Consider the following 23,375-nt stretch of genomic DNA (forward strand, 5'->3'; position numbering starts at 1 on the left):
TGGTAATTTATGAAAGACTGAGATGCAGAATTCTTGCCATTTTAAACGTGTGGTGGTTTAAGTATAAACTGTCTGATAGACATGTTATTCCTCTGGATGGTTGCCTGAGGAATACTGCTACAAAGATACCTCGGTTTGTCAAAGTTGTTATAAACTTACCAATTCGATGTCTGCTTTGATTCTTTTTTAATCACAAAAGCAACATAAAAATGACAGAAATTTATCCAAATTCCTAAAATCATCGGGAGACTTAATTTTAATGCATGTTGTGTAAGAGAGTGGAGAAACAATTGAGAATTGCAGAGTGAAGAAGTCTGCATATTTAAAAATTGGACAGGAATGACTTTACACAGTTGGTTAATCACTGGTTAATCAGTTAAAATGGCAAGCTCTCCTCCTACTTGGCTGAGGTAATTCATACAACATTTCAGATGGACTTTGTACAGTTAGATGATTAAGAAAAATGTTGCCTTTACATTCCTGTGAAGTAAATGCGTTAGACAGCAGGAAATGTATTTATGTTCCCTTTTGTAGTGAGCGGCAATGTTTGGCATCAGTTTCAGGTTGGAAATGTCTCAACTGGTTTGTGACCATTTGTTTGTGAATTACATCCCACCCTGCTTCAAGGCTTTGCATGATACCTGTAACTAACTGTAATTTTCAAAGGCACGCAAATAAGACTTGGCTTGTTTTATACATTCTGCTTATATTTATTTCTCAACAGGAATCAACAGAGAGTTCCAATACAACCATTGAAGACGAAGATGTGAAAGGTATGATTTTCAGCTTGAAACATTTGGAGAAGCAATAACATGAGCTATGTGAAAGTATTTCAATAGGTTGTTAAACACAAAAACTCCTAACAAATTGTAAGAGAGACTATTTTCCTTTTTTAAATGAAATGATTTTTACAGTCTTCTGTACTGTTTTTGACATTTCAGACTTACCATTGGGTTTTTACTTCCCAAGATGTCATTTGTCAGAATGTTTAGGAATGAAGAACATGAAATTACTGCTTATTAGTTAAGATACTAGTTCCAGTAATAATAGTAGTAGAGTAGAAATGCATCAGCACTTTACAAGTCTTACTGAGCTTGTGTACTTTTTGCATACTTTTTTTTTGAGGTCAGCATTTTAATTTTTATTCTGTTCAGATGCCAGTGGTTTTTATGTTTCTAGTTTGTTCTGGCCATACAGTTATTTTAACCTTTTGTTCTTCAAAATCTAAAATCAACAACTTTTTCTATATAATTAATTCTAATTCTGTAAATTCACAGATACTGGTTTTGTTTCTTATTTTTTCTCTCTAAATATTGTGCTGTGATGTTACTCATACTTGTTTTAACAACATTTTCTTTTGAAACTGGGTATTGGGTTTGCGTGTCACTGGTTCACAGAAATGGTCGTCTTTCAGCCCTAAAGAAAAATGGTATATGTAAAAGGGAAATGCAAGTCAAAGATGACAGTAAAAATAAAATATAGAGAATGGAAAAGAGAATTCTTAGATAATCATTATATTATGTGCATTGCTTGATTTTGTAAGTAGTATAATTCCTGTAGGAGTCTTAGAAAGCTACACCTTAAAACACAGGCTTGAGTCTGCTGACGAGCTTCATTGGCCTCAGACAAGTATGGGAGCATTTAAGAATTTAGAAGACGTTCAATCATAAAGTAGTTAAAATTGTATCAAAACCATCTGGTGCTCAGTTTCTGGTTGGCAGAACAGGTCTTATCCATGTTTGATAAAGAAATACCGGCATTGCCAGGGTAATAAATTGATAGTGTACCGTTTTAGAACGACGTGGCAGTTGCTAATCAAACATTAAACAAGGAATACAAGATAGGATAATTTCTTTAGTAAGGCACACCACTGTCTGAGCAACAGTTCAGATGAGCATCATTTACCTGGCAATATTGTGCATGCTTGCTGTCCTAAGCAAAGAATTTCTGTGGTTATTCAGGAAATGGCACATTTACATAGTTTCTAAAGGCAAACAAATTCCGATTCCACTCCTTTTGTGTGCTATCAAATAATATCCAGGGTTCATATAGCATATATTTTATTATGCAGAGCATATTCTTACGTTTCAAATGTTATCATTGCAGAAGAATCAATAACAGAAAAAATAATTTTAAGAACTCATGTAATCTTGAGGAGATGTAAGTCCATATTCTGTTCCTGCAAATGTAGCGTAGCAAGGGGTCAGGAATAGCAACATGATTATAAATGCTAATCGTTTCCTTATGCCCCATAATGGAAGAGCAAAATAAATGCAAGGATCCTATCCCCTGGGCAAAACTTACTCTGCTATCCAGAATTTAATTATATGTTTACTAACTGATTGCCTTCTCTTTCTCATACGCTCTGGAAAGGGTGACATTTCATGTATCCTTATTGATCCCTTAGTTATATTCCACTATTAGTAAAAGGAAACTCATGTTGGCAGAGGAATAAGTTCATATTCTGTACAAACTTGTGACTTAAACTCGTTTTATATTAGTGAGGGTTTCTGCACAAATATAAGACCAACAAACAAATCTATGAATATTAATTGGAGAAACAGGAAAGGACAACCTTTCTAGGTAACAGTGTGTGTGGTGCAGGATGTTTATAAGCTTTTTTATTTTCAGAATTCTTATGACCTTTGCAAATCCTGATGTACCATTTTATGGATTGGTTATATACAGTATGTAGTTTATACTTATTTTATTGACACATAATTATCTTTGTTATGTCAGTGGTTCATTTGTATTGGCAATATCTCTGTAAAAATGAACCAAGTGACCCTGAACACCACTTAAGTATCCAAAAGATAGCAGATAACATTTGCATTGGGAAAACAAACAAACAAACAAAAAAAAAAACGAAGAAAGAAAGAGGCACAACAAAATACCATGTTGTATGGCTGTTTTTGAAGTACTTGAAACTTTGAAAATGAAGTTTATTTGGTGTTAGCTTTACCAGTATTTCACATCCTGAAGTCTGTTCTGATAAATTTCTTGCTTTCTGAACTTTTATAGTCCTAATGCTCACAGAATGGTTGAGGTTAGAAGGGGCCTATGAAGGCCATGTGGTCTAACCCCCCTGCTTACACAGGACCGTGTCCAGGTGGCTTTTGAAGATCTCCAAGGAGATCACCGCAACCTCTCTGGGCAACCTGTGCCAGTGCTCTGTCACCCACACAGTGAAGAAGCATTTCCTGAAGGTCAGAGGGGACCTCCTTTGTTTCAGTTTGGGCCCCTTGCATCTTGTCCTGTCAGTGGGCACCACTGAAAAGGGCCTGGCTCGGTCCTCTTTGCGTCCTCCCTTCAGCTCTTTGTACGCATTGGCAAGATCCCCCCTAGGCCTCCTCTTCTCCAGGCTGAGCAGTCCCAGCTCTCGCAGCCTTTCCACATATAAACAGGGAAAAATCCTTGGAGTTTAGCAAAAATTTGGAATTGCTCTGTGAAACTGTAGTCTCCTGGTGTAGAGGCTGTCCAAGGAGTACAGCATGAAGCACTGTGTTGAAAATGCAGGCTTTGTTACACTGTATGTGAGATTTATTGGTCCTTTACATCGTGGTAGCTTAGCTCTGTCTTGCATGGGAGAGTAGAGCAAGGCCGTGGCAGCCCCGTGTCTTGTTTCTGCTGCTACTCTTAGCACCGGTTCTGGAAAGGCTGAGGAGCCCACCTGGTGTGTGGGTTAATATCTGCAGTGCTCAGTACTGCAATGAATTTCTCTCCTCTTACATAGTTGGCGTTGGCGTCCCAGTGGTGGAGGATTTTTATCCACTGCTCGTAGCAATGCAGCTGTAAACTGTGACTTACGTTACTGTATAAGCTGGATTTAGCTCTAATTAAGTCACCGATGTTGCCTTTTTGTTCTCAGAGTTTTAGTGAATCATTTTGCCTCCACTTGAACGAAGTCTTGGGCATGTTAACAGCCAATACCCACTCATTTTCAATAACAGCCTAGTGATAGCAGTTTGAGTTAAGGCAAAGTGACGGCTTGGAGAACAATTACAGGTATCTGCAGCTGATGCAGAGGATAATACAGTGTAATTTACCTTTATTCATAAGACTTTGTATTTCTTCCTTCCAACCACCATGTGTAGTTTAGCAACTAACCTCATTAAATGAATAATTTAATTATAGGGCCTCTTCTTGGTGATATAACTTGATGTTATAACCATAGGATTTTTATCTATAAAATTTTGTTTGAAGCTTACCATGCAGAATTATGTCTGAGAAATACAATTAAAAGAAAAACAACAATTAAAATATTTTGCCTAATTCTTCTACTTGATTCTGTAATATCACAGTTAAGAGCAGGTTGGATGGCTACGATGTACTTTATTTCCAAAACAGGAAAAAAAAAAAAAAAAAAAAGGATCTTCTAGTAATCACAGGTCTGAGAGACAAGATAATTGGATGTGTCCTTTTCTTTACTGCATCTTAGTGAGAGATGTAAAATGAGGTAAAGAAGTTTTCTGGTGTTTATAGCTTCCTAACCCATTACTGTATAGTAGTGACACAAGGGGCATAAAGCAGATGAGCCAGTAAGAGGATTTGAGGCTGTACTCCAGAAAGAGTGTTGCATTGTACATTTTCTGGAGACTGCAGGAGGAGGAGCTGCATGTTACCATGCTTGCAAAAGGGGAGGCAGAGTAGTGTGCTGTTGCTCTTCACCTGCTTTGGTGGTAAGGTGGGATGCTTTCTCCTCACCGAGAATGACAGCTTGATCTGTAACATCTGAGATGATCACAGTCACTTCATGCAATGGTGCAGCTCTTTCAGCATCAAATCCATGGCGTAAAGCTTGGCAGTACCACTGCCCTGTTCACCAGACACTGGGAGCTTGATTTATTCCACCTTATAGGGATTTCATTGTCCATTTATTTAAAAGACAAATATAATCTTCCTGTCATTAACTGCTTGCAAGCTTGCTTGTTTTTCACTTTTGGGTGTTCTCTCACACTTCTAATCTTTCCAACTGAGGTTGCTTTTCATAATGTTTTATTAGGAGTTAAAGCTAGTAGTACCCCAAGAGTCCTTCTAGAGTGATTCAGGGAATAGGCAGTCTTGAAACCCTGACAGCTATAAGCTCAAACCTTATGTTTAGCAGGGCACTGAGGAAAGATATTGTTCTCCTACACCAAAATTGACTTATGGCCATAGGTTTTCTTGGACATGAGTGGAAAAGACTGCAGCTGGAGATAAGACACTGATAGGGATGAATGGATCTCAGAAGTAGGAGAGGGAATTCTCAAATTAGTGACTGTCTGGCTCCTTACACAGATGTTCAAGATGATACTTGTCACCAAATTTGAGATCTAGAAGGAATGTTCCCCACCTTAGGTGACAAAGGATCTTAAAAAATCCTTTTGCTTTTCTCCGCAGCATGGAGTACAACAGGTACTTCCTGCAAAGGAGAAAGGTAATTGGGGGTGCCATTCTGTAATTGAAAAGTAAAATTAGCATGTTTTGTGGTGTTACAGTATGACCTACACCTTGCAGAGAATGGCTTTTCTTTACTAGGGTGTATTCCTCCTCCTGTTATTCTAATGTTGTGCATAGGCTGCACACACGGGTGCAAGGTTCCTCCCTTTGTGTGTGTTACTGGTCCACACACATTTAAAACATTCAGCTCTGTATCAAGTGATTTTCTTATTTTTTTATTGATGTGACTCTTTAAAAGCAGCATTAAAATTGTGTGAATCATATGAGTCTGTGTGGCATAGATTATGTCCAGGACAGTCGTGTTTTTCTGTGCCCTGTGGGAGTGTGTGTGCATATGTATGCCTGTACAAATATTATACATGTTACAATTAAATAAGAAAGGTATCAAATTAAACAAAAAAATAAATAAGTATCCTAAATCAGCTATCACAAATTTGTCTTTAGGAAGAGATTCCTACCTCTCACATCTTTCAGGGAAAGTATACAGTATTCTCTCAAGTCCGGATCTCACCCTATTTTTAAATTTGAAGGCAGGTATATTTACTTTGAAGACAGTGAAATCAGTCTGTTTTTTCATGTTATGTTTCACACAGAAATTTACTTTCAAAACAGCATTGAGAATCTTCATGTCTGTATCTTTTTTTTTTACTTACATATGTATTTACATCTTTTAGAAACAGAACATTTCTTTCACTAGAAACTTTACTTGGCAAGCAATGGTGAGTTTTAATAACTCAAGGAATAAGATGATTCTAGAATTCGAGTCGGAAGTTACTTGAAACCATAGTTCAGATTCCTTGCTCACATAAATTTCAGACATCAGCCACTGATCGCATGCTTTATATGCACGACAGTGATCAACTCTAAAGATAAGGATAGGAGTAGGCAGAAAAAGCATATTGAAAAATGAACTGTAATCAATGCCTTCTTCCAGGATTCTTCTCCTTCCTGTACTAATGAAATCGGAACTCTTTGGCAGCAACTCTTTGATATAAGATTGATATGTTTTTTTCAGTCACACTGTAAAATACCATCATTATTTTTGCCAGCAACGCACACAAACTTTGGCAAAGATGAGTTTAATTTATCATGGTCAGGAAATCTAGACTTCTCGTGGTATTATTTTGCCCCTGGAAATGAATTAATGAAAATACCAGTAGAATTGATGATTCCCAATGGGCAGAATTGCTGAGCTGTTGGACACTTTACAGATCAGATAAATTCTGGCTAATCTGTGCTGCTTAATACATCTGTAAGGTACACAGCTTCAAAACATTAACCATGTAGGAGGTATGTATTTTCATATATTTTGCTAATTTATTTCATTTTACAGCTTTTGTTTTTGTGTTTGCATTTTTGTGTGTTTTTTAAACCATAGAAAGAAACCAATGTAAACTGTTTAGAACATGCTTTCATGAGGCAAAACCTTTAAAATTCTAAGAAAGGTTGTTTTTTTTTTCTTAAGCTCTTTTGAAATCTTGTATATGTCAGTACTGGACAGAGGGCTAAAGCTGCGCTGGCATCTGAACAGAGTCATTTATGGCTACGACCCTTACTACTGTTCGTTGACACCCATGCTTCCTCCCAAAAGTACATCACTGACATTGTTTGTGTGCTCAAAGATTTTGTTGCCTGTAATTATATTATCACTGTTTTTATTTTGGCCTTCTCTTTCTCTTCCTTTACATCTGCTTGACCCTCATACAGCTCTCACAAAGGAGGGTGACATGGAGAGGCTATGTTCCACCCACCACTCCTCCTCTTCCATTGCTTCTTCATCTCAGTGGTCACCATCCTTGCCATGCCCCAGCGGCCGCTCCTGCTGCCAGTGTCTGCTGAGGATTCTGATCATACTCTACCTCTTCATCTTTGTTTGTTCATATGTTGTGTTTCTTTCCATCAATTCAGCGGGCAAGTCCACGAAAAACGCAAACTCACAGAGTCATTCGCTTGAGTCTGAGCTCTCCCACTCCACTCCTTCCTCTGTACTGTGTAAGTTGAGACTCATCTGCTCAGATGATCTCTTTTGTCTCACCTTCTTTTCCCTCCCCATCATCTAAGAGTAGCACAAAAAATGACAGTTTTTTTGTGATGTCTGATCTGGGAATTACGCTTTTTTATTTTATGAAAGTGTCAGGGTGTCAGGCTTTTTTTTTTTTTAACCTTTTCATTTATTGGCCAGGTTTTATTACTTGTAAAAACGAAAAACAAAATTAAAAAAATATATTAAAAAAACATCAGCAATAACAGCAGAATAAATAGGTATGTATTTCAGAAAATTATATCTTGCGGAGGTTCTCTCTGCAGTAGTTCTCGGCTTAGAGATGTTACTCTTCAACTCTGGCTTGAATCCTGGATAGGGCTTCCAGATTAATTACCTGTTATGTTTACGAATGTCATCAAGTTACTTTATTTAGCATCACCATTGATAAACCAACCTTAAAGCTGCTGGAACAGCTGTTAACTTGCAGTATTAATCCATGGCAACTGAAATGTTGCATGCTTTTTTTAAGAAGAGATCTGTGATGATTCGTGACCAATAAACTGTAAAGGAAATTGTTAGAGTGGAGAGAATACCTTTGAACAGCTTAAATATGAGAGAAAATGGCATAGTATTAGTAGCTCATGTACTGGTAAAACAGAAAAGACGTCTGTGTAGATGCATTTCATGTTTATAAATTAATTCAGAATTTTTTTACCATGGAGGTAGCTAGTGAGTTGAAATGGGGAATGATTTCCTAAGAATGTACATTCTGCTTGCCAGATTCTGATCTTGCATCCTGTAAGGGTAATTTCTCTGAAACTAGGAATGGGCAAACGCACTGGTAACGGTGACGTCTAAATGGGAATTTGAGTGGAATTTTTCCGAGGTGCTACTAATGCAGGTGAGAGGGGAATCAGTCCTGTAGATGATGGGTTGTCCCAGGTCACAACTGTTGACAAGTGAGACTAAAATATTAGTTTTATTCTTAGGGAGGAACAGGATATTTAGATATTGGCAACCTGGAACCCTGTTGACACTGAGAGCAGAGCACTGCTGCACAATGGAAAAGCTCTTCTTAATTCTTTAGATAACTGTTTTGACAAGTGGGAATTAAGTTATTTTTCTGTAGTTGTAAAAATAGTTCTAAATGAGAGATTGGCTGTTTCATGACAGAAAAGGAAGTTAATGGTTTATCTGTCAATGTGACAGTAGACTAAGATACAGAGGCTTTCTTGCACAGAGGGTAGAAGAAGCTGTTCTACCTGTATACTATGCTTCAGCAGGGCATGTTATGTTAGCAGCGTGACTGTATTCAAATGTGAACTACCAGTGCTTGCAGTGCCAACTGCACGGAATCTTGAAGACAGGAGGGATGAATAGGAAAATCACATACTTATATAACCTGCAGAGCTATCAGTAACACGTCATAAGACTTTTGTTCCATCTGCAGTGTATATCCCAAGAAAATCCATTATGTACCCAACATTTTCAGATTTGGATTACAACTGCCTCACATTTCCTGCTTCATTAGGTAGTTAATAGTGCTAAAACCATTGTTAATGTTTAAATGTAGATGTTCATACTAATTTTGTTACCAAATTTAGGTAACAATCTAGGTGCGGTGTATTAATAGCATAGTATATATCATCAAGTCTTAAGAAAGTGGACAATCTGGCATTTATTCTGTTCATTCTGTGACTTCAGAAACATGCACAATTCTTATCCACTTTGTTCCGCAAAATAAACTTCTCCGAAATCACTATAAAAAGGTGCAGATATAATTCAATTTAAGAAGTACAGTAGCAGTCAGATTAAACAACAGTCTGCTGCTTTGCTATGAGGCAGGAAAAGTATTAGGTGAAACTATTCTGGTAAAGCCGCTTGGTGGAAATATAACGGTACTACTACAGCTGGTACTTAGCCTACCAGCTGTTTAGTTTAAATCATTTACAGGTAAGAAATTCAGAGCTTGCCAAAGTTCTAGAAGGCAAACCAGAAGAAATTAACCTAGTATCTGAATATGCACCAGACTTGCTTATATTTTTTCCTTCTTAAGCTTCAAACTAACTTTGTCCCAATAACCATCATATTTAACGTAGTTAAATAACTAACTTCAGTGACCAAACAAATTGTAAAGTCCCTGTAACCTCACCTGTCCTCAAGTAAGTTTTTAAAATGTCAGGTTCTGTTGTAATATGATTTTATAAATGGCCATGATAGTCTGTGTTTTCTGTAGCTGTACATTTAATAGGAATCTGCAGTCCTGTGTCCTGAGAAAGTTCAGGGAACGGAAAGATTATTGTCTACCAAGATATAGGATTAATTAAAGAAAAGTAAAAAGAACTTAAATAGGTGCTGAGAGAAGGCATCAGTAACGTGATTAGGGTAAAAACTGCTCATGTGACTAACAGAAGACACATTTGAGTTAAAATAATTTTGAAATGGAATTTTCTTGGGGTAGCTCTAATGATCTGTTTTAGAATACTGGGAACATAAATAAAAAAGAACTATTGGGGTGTGTACATTTGGCAGATTTACACTCAACAGAAAAAAAGATTGGAAAATAGTGTCTATAAACATCTGTATTCATGTCGTAATGCATAACTTTCACTAGCAGTGAACAACAGTAAAAAATCAGTGGAAGTAAGTACTACCCTGGTATTAATACTGCTCTGTAGATGTTTGGGGTGAAGATGGGAGTTACAGAAAGAATGATACAGGCTCAAGCAGTTATGATTTTTAAATGCCATCACAGGAGTATTCAGGTCAGTGGCTGTTTTCAAAGGCAAATTTGAGAATTTAAAAGGAAAAAGTTATACAGTGAAGTCAGAGTAGAAGACAGGACTGGGGGCATCAAAGGCATGTGCAATTTCTTTATGACAAAAGTGTCTGGAAAATGAGGAGGGCTTCAAAGTTTACCTGGATGAATCATACCTGACCTTTGTTTCATGACAACACAGTGGTAAGAAAGTGGGAGCTAAAATAGACTACAGTGTTATCTCTGTGTATTACAGAACTGAATTCACTCTGTGTTTGTTGCAAAGTAGCAATTATTATAATTGCACACATATAATTAAAAAAATAGAAAAATATTGATTTCTTAGCTGCTTAAACTTCTTAGGTTTTAATCGGCTGTCACAGACATCAGAAAGAGATGAGGTAAATGTGGTGTGATGAGGAAGGATTATCATGTAATTAAAAGAAAGTCCTGGAAAGTAACACGTCTGATAGCTGCTTGGAGTATTCAGGAATATAATTTTAAAGATAACATAGTTTTCCTATGAGTAAAATAGCCAAATACCACATTTCATAGAATTATTGTTCGGGAATTATTATTATTAACACAACACATCTCATAGCTTTTAAAACTTACTTAAATATTTAAAAGGAAGAAGATACAGAATTGAGGATTATTATTGATTTTCCATTGTAAAAAACTAGTGAAAAACAAAAAGATTTCTGAATGTATTAGGGTAATTAGTTAGAAATATAATTTAAATTAAAAAGTTCACAGTGTTAAAGCTTATTAATGTTTCAGTTATCAAGACTTCAAATGTTACTTCTTGAGTTGGGAGCCATGATTAATTGAGTTGGGTTCCATGATTAATTTAACATGTTGTGAAACTGTAGTGCAGTATCTTGTAACTGCACATGGTACAGCTTTGTTCTGGGACTGTAAATGGTTTGTCAATAAAAATAAACATTTCCAACATATGACACAGTGCAAGTATTAGAGAGCATCTTTAGAAATAATTAACTACACATAAATAAAAGGAAACTACTTACTGCATATAAGATTTAAATAGTCAATACATTTATTTTGTTTGATCTTTTTTTGTCAGTGTAAACTAGAAAAATGATTTGCGGGGATGATTTTTCAAAATTTTGCCTCCATGCCTAATGAATTAAATTTTCATTAGGCAAACAGTAGGCTTGAAGGGATTTCAGAAGGTAGTAGACAGTCAGTAGCCTTAAAAACCCTTCCAAACCATCCACCTATGTCATCAATGGTTGAATCAGAGTGAATCATTAGAATCAACAGGCACTAGGAATGAGGTGTTACTCACAAGATGACAACTCAAATATTGTATTCAAAATCAAAGTTTAAGGTATTTTGGACTACAAGAGGTGGGCTGAGGTGTAAACTCTGATCTTACATGCACTAAATTTTGATAAAGTTGTTGAAAAATAAAGCCCCTGAAGCATGCTTGTCATTGAAGGATCTAGGTGTTTTTCATGTACATTTAAGATTCAATCTGTCGTTTGTCACACATTTGCTTTTTTTCCTTCACAGAAATTTAGTTTCTTGGATTATTTGTGGAATAAATTATAAGAGAAATTATCAGCAGAGAATTCTCAAGCGTTGGTGTGAATAGAATGATTCTGTACAACATTTGGTGACACTTGTTGTGTTCCTCTCTGCTTCTAGGGTAGCAGTGCACGATGTAAAGTTGAGTGATGTATCTGGTACATCCATATAACCAGAGTTCATTATACAACACAGAGAAAATCTGTAGTCTCTTCCATTGTCGTCCCCCCCCCCCCCCCCCCACACACACAATTTTGCTCATCTTCAGAGTATAGAAATAGTATTAGTGGCTGTATGCTTTTCATCTGATTGCTGTTTGCTGGTACCATATTCTGATAAGAAATTAAGGTAGGTCCTTATTGTGTTATTCAGTTTCAGAAAGCCAATGTTACCTTGGTAAGGACAGTTCTGTATTAAAATGGTAGCATAATGGGTAGGATTTGTCTCCGCAGGTTTGGACATCTACAGTGTAGTTATTTATATTGGAGCTAGTTGTCTAGACTCCCTTTATAGTCAATGCAAATAGGTCAGATGAGTCACACTTATCTTGGACATCTATTTTAGGGTAAAATGGATTGTGCCCTGAAAGTGCTTTTTTCTTTCTGTTGACTATAAGGGAGGGGAGTTGAGAGAACAAAATTGCTTGTCTGTATTTGTACTTGTCCAAAATGTTGTGAGGTTAATGCAATATGATGTGTACGAAGATATGCAGCTAAGAGTACTGAGTTGAAATGTTTGAATGATTTTATCCTTGAGAAACAACATGTGGGCAAGAAGCAGAATCATTTTAACCATCTTCAAGTTCACATGCTAACTTATAAACCAGCTACCTCATTCTTTTGAAAAGGTACTTTCCTCAACGGGGATTTCATCGCTATTGGTTTTAAAGAAAACGTTTAGTAAGGAGCATGCAGTTCCCTGATTTGGGTATTAATGGAAAGATGGGGGTGATTGGTCTTTGCTATGGATTTCACAGGCCCTCTTGCAGGTGCTGTCTGCACTGTGCTTATTTGATAAGAAGCTGTCTTCTGAAAGACCAAAAATATATGATCTTTATTTTTATGCTTTGCCTGTATAATGGCTGTTCCTAGGGTTATTCTGTGTTAAAAGAAATATGCCGAGGAACAACAAAACCTGAGTATTCCTGTAAAATCAGTGGGGGTTAATTAATAATCATTCCAATACTGTAATTAGGTAGTCAATCATGTAGAGTATTAATGAAAGTAGAAAGAAACTCCATTATCTGAATGAAGCATAAAGACTTGAAAAAATATTTTTTCAGAACAAACATACTGGTGTTAGTTTTGAACAATTTCATGGGTAAAATGGTCATCAGTTACCAAGGTTTCTTTTCCGTGTTTCACAAAACATGTAGTTTCTGGTATATGTATTTTGAAGACTTCATTGGCACACATGTACAGCTCACTGCTATTCTACACCTTCTCTCCACAATTAAAATACCAAAAATATTAGTTATTCGTGTGTGATTCTTGTAGAGTGAATTTACTGACATTGCTTGGGGCTACAGGAAGGGAAAAAAGCCCCATAGTTTTCTTCAAGAATAAGGTTTTGCTTTTGTTTTTTAAACTTTTTTGTTCTGTGGTACTTTATTTCACAAGCTAGGGGATTGCACTGTGAAGGATTAAGGCATTGATAGTGTTAGATGCTTTTTGAGTAAATGTTGTTTATACTTATTTTGTGTTTTTTAGATATTGGTGTTAATGGTGTTTTAGATATTGGTGTTCTTTATGAAAGATTATCCCTACCCTGTAGTTGAGTGAGAGAAAAAATAGTTAAATAAGCCTAAAGGTTCATAACCTATTTAAAGTCAATTTATGTACAACAGCACTGCTGCAGAAATAATTTTACTCAATGTTAGAATATGTTCTCTTCTGTTCTTTTCCTATTATTTGATCTTTTTATAACTGTTCTTCATAATATTTTTGTTTGAACTGCCTTTGTATTAGTCATGTACCTACTCACTTGCCAAAGCAGGGGTCATACTTTTTCTTTTTTGAACCATTAATACCTTATGACTTTAACACACTATCCCTACAGGGGTAAAGGTTATATTTAGAGAGCAGGTCCATGGTCTTTTTTTTAATGGATTTACTTCACCCATATTCTGAGCAAAGGATATAAAAGCTACCAACCTTTCCACAGAAGTTTGCCGTTTTATGCTAGCTTTCTGTTACGCTATGTGCAGTCTTTTTTGTCATCAGTTTTTAGGGAAATGGCTCTGCATCTTCTGACTTCTTTTAACAAAGTGTTTCCTCACACCTCGGTTATTTTAAAAACATTGAATTTATTTTTGCTAAGTAATCCTTCACTTACAGAGACTGTGTAGTTTTATGTCATAGAAAACCATTGCCAGACACTATAGAACTCTTACATAACATAAGGCTAAATATGGCCCTTGCATTCTGAACATGTGATGATATTTTAAAGGGAAAGAATAATTAAGCACTTTTCCTTAAAAAGCACCATTTAAAACCATGATCATTGCACCTGAACTAAAGGATTATTTTTATGGCTTAGGAAATGCAACACTGGACTGGTGATTTCATTATTCTTATAGAATACTTCTTTTCCTTGGGTCCTTTGATGCAGTTCACTGACAGCATGGATGAGCTTATATCTTTGCATCTAGTAAGTGAGTTTGACCCAAAGCATATCACTCTGTGGAAATAGCCATTTGAAAACTACCCCTGTAGTAACTATGCTTACATATAGTTCATTTCAGATTTCATTTTGCCCCTTTTGTTTTAAAAAGGTGCAGTGAGAGTTGTAATTGTGCTGCTGGGGTTCTTGTTTATTTCTGTTGACACCAATCTGTCCTTAGCATGGAATTAGTGCTAGCAAATATTACGGTCTTATCCTGTATACAAAGTCAATGCTACCTGAGGTATAACTGAAATAGGGGATTCTTTAATTAAAAATCTGAACATGCAGAAAAAGTTGTACGACTCTGTGGAATTGTAACACACACAGCTTATAATGCCAGCGAAGCCATGCCTTTTGGTTTTGTCTGATTATCTCATCGCACTGAGAGAGCATACTGATCTCTGACCTGCTTTAACCTAAGTTGAGGTACTTTAATTAGGGAATTCATACTGCACATTAAAAAGTATAGTAGCATCAAATCACCACTGTACATCAAACAACATAGTTCTCCTAGAATTCAAAATAAGCAAAGTTTATTAGATTTAAAAAAATAATAAATGAAAACAGTGATTGTGAGTGACAGTTATTTGGCAGATGGGAGCTGGCCAGGTGCCCGTTCCCTGCTGCCTTGTTTGTTCACTTGTCCTTGACTAGTTTGTAGCGTGTTTAGATGGGAAAAAAATGGAGGTTTGAAAAAGCATACATTACACAGAGTCCATCAATTTTATAAGGAAAATTTGGTAATTTTCTTCCCACTTTAATAGGTGGTAATTATTTCTGTCCTACCAATATCCATTTCACCTCTGTTCATCTCCAGTGCCCTCCAGTTTCTTCCCTTGCACTAAGAAAAAAAGCATTTGATTTGCTTCACGTGTTCACCAAGCAACAGCTGAATTTTCTTCCTCCTCCTCTCTTCGTGGTTTTCAGTCTCCTTCCAATTTTCTGCTTTTAGTATTCCAGTTCTCCCCATTTCCCTGCCCTTCCTGTCTCTCTCTTCGTTCCTCCCAGGCTAAACTTCAGCTTCCTAAACAACGTATTTATAGGCTAAAATACATTTGCTCTGTATTTGTACTGTCTCTCTCTGCCCACTCACATACCTACGCAAAAAGTATAAAATTTCATATTGCCTTCTTCTCGGCCATCTTTTTCTTGTAATGTTCATTCTTGCTTTCAAATGAGAAATGCCGAGAATGAGGGGGATTTTGCACAGAGGGTAAATCCTATTGGAACTCCAGTTTTTGAATTACACCGCCCCTTTGGCTTTTAGTCACTTTTTGCCTATGAGATTGCATAGCATACCACTGAATAAGAAGAAATCTGATTTTCTTGGACTGCTTATATACAACTGTAATCGTCTGTGTGTTACTGAAAAGAAAGAGTAGCATAGTTGCTTTCGCATAGACTTTCATGTGGTGGTTGGAATTTTGTAGAAAGCTTGAGAGATGAGTTGGAAGGCAAATGACTTGGCAGCATTGTTCTGCTTCTGACAGTCCCCATTGTGAACTGCAAAGTTTTCCACAAGTACTGGAAGAATTGACGCTAGTGCTGGAGTCGGTCGGTGGTTGATTTGAGCCAGTGGTGCTGCGTTTAATCTCATTTACTTACTTTGCCAGCGTGTAGAGCTTCCTGTTGGATGTTCTTCATACTCCATGGATCAGTCAGCAGACTAAGCTCTACTAACTGTTAGTACTGCCCAGAGAAACTGTGATGGAACCTATTCTGTAATATTAGGTGGCTTCTATAAGAAAGCCTCATGAAATTGTATTCCACTGGAATTTAATTTTGGGAGAAACAACAGAATAAAAGCAATTTGGCAATATGGTTCCATTTTTCCTTTCTTGGGTTGATGTTGAATTAAATCTTGTAATTCAGTACATCAAATATATGTTTTAAAATACATTTTGATTGATCCAAAATATCTTTAAATGTATGTTTGCAAAGATTTCTCTGCACATTCAGATTGAAATCAAGTCTCAAAATCTCAAAAAGTCACAGCAAGGAACTTCTGTCATTCATAGAGTCATAGGATCATTAAGGTTGCATTCACGTGGCTCTAACTCTTACTACCAAAGGCACAAGCAGGTGCTAGTGAATGAAGTTATGTAACTAAATCGAGTTGTTGCATTCCAACAACCATTTATCTAAAAAATAAAAATAATCAGCCTCTCAGTTTATTTCACAGAATGCTGTCTATATATTCAGATGTTCCCTGTTGTTTGCTGTTCCCTGTCAGAGCATGTGTAGTATGCAAGTTAACTGGGGACTTGTCATGATAACACTTGGAAAAGAAATGATGGAGGTTAGTCAAAAAGGGAATGTTGTCAATTGTCACTAGCCAAGTGAAGTGAAATCACAAGATGGCCATCTGGTTTTGTCTCTTGCATGTGGGAACTACAGTACCTTTACAAACACTTTCATTGCTTACACTGGTCTAACAGTTACCCAATAACATGATCTCAGGATTGTGTAGCAGCTCATCAGAAATTTTACCTCATTTTCCACTGTCTGGTTTAATAATGTGTGATTTTCTAATCTCTGATTGGAATGTGTTACCAGGTTATTTAATCAGATCCTTTAGTTGAGTTACATGCATATGAGATGTAGCATGTAAAACTTGTGATTTCCCCCCTGCGTGCAGTCTGCATGTTCTGGCTTTCATTTTGTCAGCCTCTCTGAACACTGCACCATTATTTCTTAGTCAACCATCCTACCACTTGGCTTGTGCTGACAATGCAACACAATGTCCACAGTTTCTTCTGTGTTGTTTGAGCGTAAGACAGTAGAGCCATTGCTGATCTACAGTCAAAAAGATCTCTTCATTAAAATTCTTTATTGTTTCCACAATATTTGTGAAAAAAATAAGGCTATTTGTACGCTAAATATGCTTGCCCAGCATGCTGTCTGGTAATCAAAAACTACTCACAAAGAGTCTTACTGGACATTTATATCCAGTTATTCTCCATTACTTCATTCCTTTCTGGTTTCTTTTTGATGCTTTCTATGCTTTTCTCTAAGTGTGCACTTAAATGCAGAATGGCAGAGCATAAAAGAAATGACGAGGGTCTAACACCATGGTGCCAGTCTTGCAGTACAGCACTGGAGATTTACATTCTGCATATGCTCCCCCACATTTTCTTTTTGAAGAAGAATGAGAACTGCCTCGGCACTTTGGACTTAACAAGTGTGTGTGTGAATTGTCTAATCCATGTGTAGGAGTGTGCAGGACAATTAAAGCTATTGCTTGTATGAGATCTACTAAAGCCTGGTTGCCAACATTTTAATTTTCTTTTTATTTCAAGCTTAGTCTTCCAAATTGATTTTCTGAGGTTTAATGAATAGTTGAACATATGTTAAATCCTTGAAAATGTACCAGTAAAATCTCTCTCCCTTACCTCCTTAGCATTAAACTCATAAAAATCTGTATTGAGAGCAGTGCCACTCTGGTTGAAATTTATCAGTGTAAGGTTGAAGTTTTCAAATTATGAATGTAAAGTACAAAATTATAAATCTCATTTCCTAGGAAAAAAAAAAAAGCAAACTTTAAGTCAGTTTTCAAAGTGTAGTCAGTGAGTCATCTTCTGAAAGTCTCAGTACTTAGCCCTCATAGAGTAACTGGTGTTACCAATGATCATACCATGTACAGGATTCAGGATTTTTTTTTATTTTTTATTTTTTTTACTGTGCACCATTGTAGCGTAAGTCCTATCAACATTAGCAAATGACCTGTGATCTTTTCTTTACTGATGGATCAAGGAGAAACTGTTTCACATACTTTTGCCTTTGAAATCGAGGCATTTGCAAACTGTTGGAAGTTTGAATATTCTTATTGGAAAAATATGTGTTCTGCTTGTTGTTAATAATGTTTTATTCTTCTGTTCCTATTTAGCTTTTATTAGTATTAGTTAGTAGTTGTACTGTAATAGTCCCAAATGATCTGACTGAGGTTTGTTGTAATGTAAATGTTACACATTTTGCAAGCAAAAGATAGTCACAGTCACAGAAGTCAAGAGCTGAGAGACACTGTATTGTAATTAGACTTGCGTGGGTGTGTAGGCATTATATGTAATCCACGAGCTTTGCACCAGGGGATCTTGATTATAGGCTTAGGGCCTGAATTCCTCTTTGGCCAAATGTGTACATTTAAGCAAAGTGAACACCAGGTGTTACAAAGATTTCTGAAAATCATCGTTATATGCTTACCAGCTAAAGGCCACATCTGCAAGTAAAACATTAGACCATCACTTGTAAAGCAATCATCAGCTTCCTTTAATCCAAAGAAAAGAGCTGGAGATTTGGGTTTGGTTTGGTTTTGTTTTTTAAACGGAAGATCCTTCAGTGACAGAAAGAAGACTAAATCCATGATAGGAAAGGAGATTGATCCTTACTGTTTAATTTCTTTGTGAATGCTGAAGGCAAAATAATGTATAGTAGTAATATAACATAGTGCCCTTTGATCATAGACAAGGAAGAGAAAAGGCAGTTGTACCAGCTGAAGAATGACAATACCTTCGTTACAGCTGTTGTTCTGACAGCTTTTCAGCTGTCACCTTCCACTTTACTTTCCATTTTAAGAGTTGTGTTTGTATCTCTCTCTAGCTCGTAAGCAGGAGATTATCAAGGTTACCGAGCAGTTGATTGAAGCTATCAACAATGGGGACTTCGAAGCTTACACGTAAGTTTTCTCATTTTGGAGAGACGGAGGAGAGTGGGTGTATCTCAAAGTACGTTTCAAAATGTATATGTAAATAAGCAAATACAAGTGTGTGTGTTTGTATTTATGTATTGCTGAAGATTATTCTCAAATACCCTCAAGAAACATAGGAGTTGTTCGTTGCCACCTTGTCTTAGCTTTACACTAGCCTGGATGCCAGTTTGAGAGGAGGTGCTAGTGTAAATCTGAGGTACTGCTATGCTGAGACAGGATCATCATACTGACACAAAATGTGCAGTAACCTATCTTGGTATATGAAAGTAAAGTCACGTTTTTGATATCCAATCCAGAAAACACAGTGGAAACCTATTTTAACAGAAAAATTGCAGTGTTTGTAGAGACTGATAGTAGCTAGAATCCCATGTGTACTTTAAGGCATGAAGGACCATGTGGGATCAGGCTCCACCAGTCTCTACTGAGCACTGTGCATTTCTGTGCAAGAATTTGCTGAGGGAAAGTTGACTGATTTCTCTCTTGGCTTTTCTGTGCAAAGACACAATTTCATCACTGCTTCCCCACTCCTCCTAACTCAAAAAAGAAGCAGAGGAAAACACTTCTCAGCATTGCATTTTGTCTCCTGTGTTTCTCTGGGTGGATTCTGCCCTGTTGAAGCACAAGCCACACAGGTCAACAGTGACACTACTCTTCCCATTTAAAGATTTGCCAGCACTTTGGTGTGATCACACTAAAACCTGTGTTGTACAAATGTCAAATAGACACTTATTTTGAATTCTTGTCTAAGTTTTATTAGATTAAAAACATATAAAATCTTACCTAAACAATGGTGTGAGACATGAAAAATAATTTTTGGATTGTGCAGAGGCAGTTTCCGGAGTCACAAGTGAAAACTTGTGATAAATTGTCATAGGATTGCCTTGTGTGGCTATATTTGGCAATCTTTCTTTTGGTCAAATGGCGACTGATGTGAAATCTAGTAGCCCTGATGTAAGCTTGCCAAATTTACTGATTTAGGTGAAACCAGAACTCCATTAATGCTCCCCGTTTAAATTATGTTCTTTTCCAGTATAATGTTATATGTAAGTAAGTTTCCAATAAGAATAAAGGAAACATTTAGAAAGTTCAGTCCAGCATTGTGCTATGTAACTGCATGTGTTTATTACAGAATTTCCTCTTTTCCACAGAAAAATCTGTGATCCAGGCCTTACGTCTTTTGAACCTGAAGCTTTGGGTAATCTAGTAGAAGGGATGGACTTTCACCGTTTTTACTTTGAAAATGGTAAACATTCCTTTTTCATCTCTGTATATCTTCATCTGTCCCTTGTGAATGTATTTCTCCAGTCTAAGCAGCATTTTTGTTTAGGAGTTGATTGATTGCAGGGGAAGGAGACATTGTTTTTTTCATTTGGAGTTTGGCTATGTATGATTTTTTTGTTTGTTTCTGCTGCACTCATTCATACGTCATATAGCACCTTGGAAAGTGGAAGAAAATTTCAGGTATTTGGAGAGAAAATTAAGGTGTATAAAATAAATATGTAATAAAATAGTAACATAAATAATTCTTATAAGTTTTTTTCCATTACAAAAAAGAGTACATCATGCTATGCTGCAAGTATACTTAAAAGGAAAATCATTAAATCGTGATTAGAGAGTGAGTGCAAGTAACAATCAACACTTACAGTGAGTTTATAACAACTGCTACTGCATGCTGTTTTGGGGAAGATGTTGCTCAGTCTATACTGCTGAGGATCTGATCAGCAGATCATCTGAATGAGACAATGGCCCTGCCTTGTGTGGCCATGCACACTGAAATACCTGGTGGCAGCTTGCACCTCATACCAGAGTCTCCAAACACTTGTATAGAACATGTCACCTGGAGGATGATTGTGCTGAAATATGACCAGGAACCCAATTGGACATTTTCAATAAAGATAGCAGATTAGAAATAGGACATGCCAAATTACTCAGTTGTTTTTGTAAGCAGGTTTTAAAAAGGTATTAATAAAGGTAGCAGCTATTGCTACAAGTGTTAAGAAACTAATTATTGACGTTCTTCCAACAAACTTATTGCCAGATCAAAGAGAAAGAAGTTACATATAATAGTATATCAATCACTATAAAATGCTGCTATTTAAGGTGCCCTAGAATTGGTCACGGTCAAATAATTGTGTATGGATGGTTACAGAAACTTGTCTGGCCCCTGCTTGGATAAATAAGATATACTCTAAAACATTTGATTGTTTCTCATACAGGAAAGAGGACAGCATACTTTATGCTGTGACTGTGCCCGTTTCTACAAATGTATTTGAGCTAGTTGTCAGTAATGATTAACAGTAAACAGAGATTATTGCCTTGTACCTGCTAAGCTTTATGGTTTGATTTTGTATGATGGGGTGAGGTGAGTTACTCTGGCTTACATAGAGAAAATTTAATTTGTCTTGTTTGTATGTTGTGTGTATTTGTTTCCTAGCATTATCCAAAAGTAATAAGCCAATCCACACCATTATCCTCAATCCTCATGTCCACCTCGTGGGTGACGATGCTGCTTGCATTGCATATATACGGCTCACGCAGTACATGGATGGAAGTGGGATGCCAAAGACAATGCAGTCAGAGGAAACGCGGGTGTGGCACCGTCGTGACGGGAAATGGCAGAATGTTCACTTTCACCGTTCAGGGTCACCAACAGTACCCATCAAGTAAGAAACAATTCAGACCACAAGCTTAAACTGTGTATATCAGACCAGATAGTCTAATAGCTGCTTTTGGCCTTAAAACTATGAAACTGTCCTCTTGATAGTGTAATTTTTTGTGGCTATTTATGCAGTGTGCATTATATTCAGTAGTATGCCTGTAGTATTTGTGCACGTATTTTTTTAAAATAACGCCTTGTTATTGTTATTTTCAACTGTGATGCCCACAGATCCAGCTCTGTCCCTGAGCTGAGAGGTTGAAGAGAAAAATGATATAATATAGATAAGGCCTGACACAAGTTGTGCAAAATAGGACTGTAAAACTTGAAACAGGATTTTAGGAAAACGTGGAGGAAAAAAAATGATAGGATACATAGAGATGTTAGAGCTGACAGGAAAATTTCAAGGAAAAACAGTGTCTGTTTTCTGAAAAACTGAAATTTGAATAACATTTTCTGTGATTCCCAACCACCTCTACTCACTCAGACCCAGCTATGTTCTTTGCAAGTTGATTTTGAGCCAGTTTATGCATTTCCTTTATAAATTAAGTCGCACAAGTACCTATCACTGTCTTACCTCTTTTCCTACACTCCCTTTGCTTGACTGCTGAATGGTCATTGTCTGATAGTTACTAAACCTGCGTGGGTAAGCATGAAATCTCTCTTGTCATCATTTATCTGTTTTCTTTCATTCAGACATCTCTGATTGCCCTCTCATACCCTCAGAGTCATGCTGTGACTCAGTGAGCACAAAGCTGAATTCCTTGAGCCAGATTTCAGCAGTGTAAATTACAGCACACTCACAGTTGCAGTAATGAAATAGAGAGTCACAGTTTCTTCAAGAGGTTCTGCAGGAGGATCTGGATAGGCTGGACCGATGGGCTGAGGCCAACTGCATGAAGTTCAACAAGGCCAAGTGCTGGGTCCTGCACCTGGGGCACAACAACCCCAAGCAGAGCTACAGGCTGGGAGATGAGTGGCTGGAAAGCTGCCTGGCAGAGAAGGACCTGGGAGTATTGGTTGATAGTCGGCTGAATATGAGCCAGCAGTGTGCCCAGGTGGCCAAGAAGGCCAACAGCATCCTGGCCTGTATAAGAAGCAGTGTGGCCAGCAGGGCTAGGGAAGTGATTGTGCCCCTGTACTCAGCTCTGGTGAGGCCGCAGCTCGAGTACTGTGTTCAGTTTTGGGCCCCTCGCTACAAGAAGGACATGGAGGTGCTCGAGAGAGTCCAGAGAAGGGCGACCAAGCTGGTGAGGGGTCTGGAGAACAAGTCTTACGAGGAGCGGCTGAGGGAGCTGGGCTTGTTCAGCCTGGAGAAGAGGAGGCTCAGGGGCGACCTCATCGCTCTCTACAGGTACCTTAAAGGAGGCTGTAGCGAGGTGGGGGTTGGTCTGTTCTCCCACGTGCCTGGTGACAGGACGAGGGGGAGTGGGCGAAAGTTGCGACAGGGGAGTTTTAGGTTGGATGTTAGGAAGAACTTCTTTACCGAAAGGGTTATTAAGCATTGGAACGGGCTGCCCAGGGAGGTGGTGGAGTCACCATCCCTGGAGGTCTTTAAAAGACGTTTAGATGTAGAGCTTAGCGATATGGTTTAGTGGAGTACTTAGTGTTAGGTCGG

The 23,375-nt window shown here is 37.4% G+C and overlaps 1 protein-coding gene across 25 annotated transcripts in view; it reads left to right on the plus strand.

Moving 5' to 3' along the window:
• The window catches only part of CAMK2D (calcium/calmodulin dependent protein kinase II delta), a 167,024-nt gene that overhangs the window by 138,061 nt on the left and 5,588 nt on the right, over nt 1–23,375 (plus strand). For all 25 annotated transcript variants that reach the window (XM_080591270.1, XM_080591260.1, XM_080591249.1 and 22 more), the window contains 4 exons: nt 725–773; nt 18,993–19,068; nt 20,250–20,344; nt 21,536–21,764. In XM_080591270.1, the coding sequence (XP_080447396.1) occupies nt 725–773; nt 18,993–19,068; nt 20,250–20,344; nt 21,536–21,764 (449 nt within the window). The remainder of the gene's footprint in view (nt 1–724; nt 774–18,992; nt 19,069–20,249; nt 20,345–21,535; nt 21,765–23,375) is intronic.

Source organism: Anser brachyrhynchus, assembly GCF_964034855.1.
Source record: "Anser brachyrhynchus genome assembly, chromosome: 4".
In the NCBI taxonomy this organism is placed as follows: domain Eukaryota; kingdom Metazoa; phylum Chordata; class Aves; order Anseriformes; family Anatidae; genus Anser; species Anser brachyrhynchus.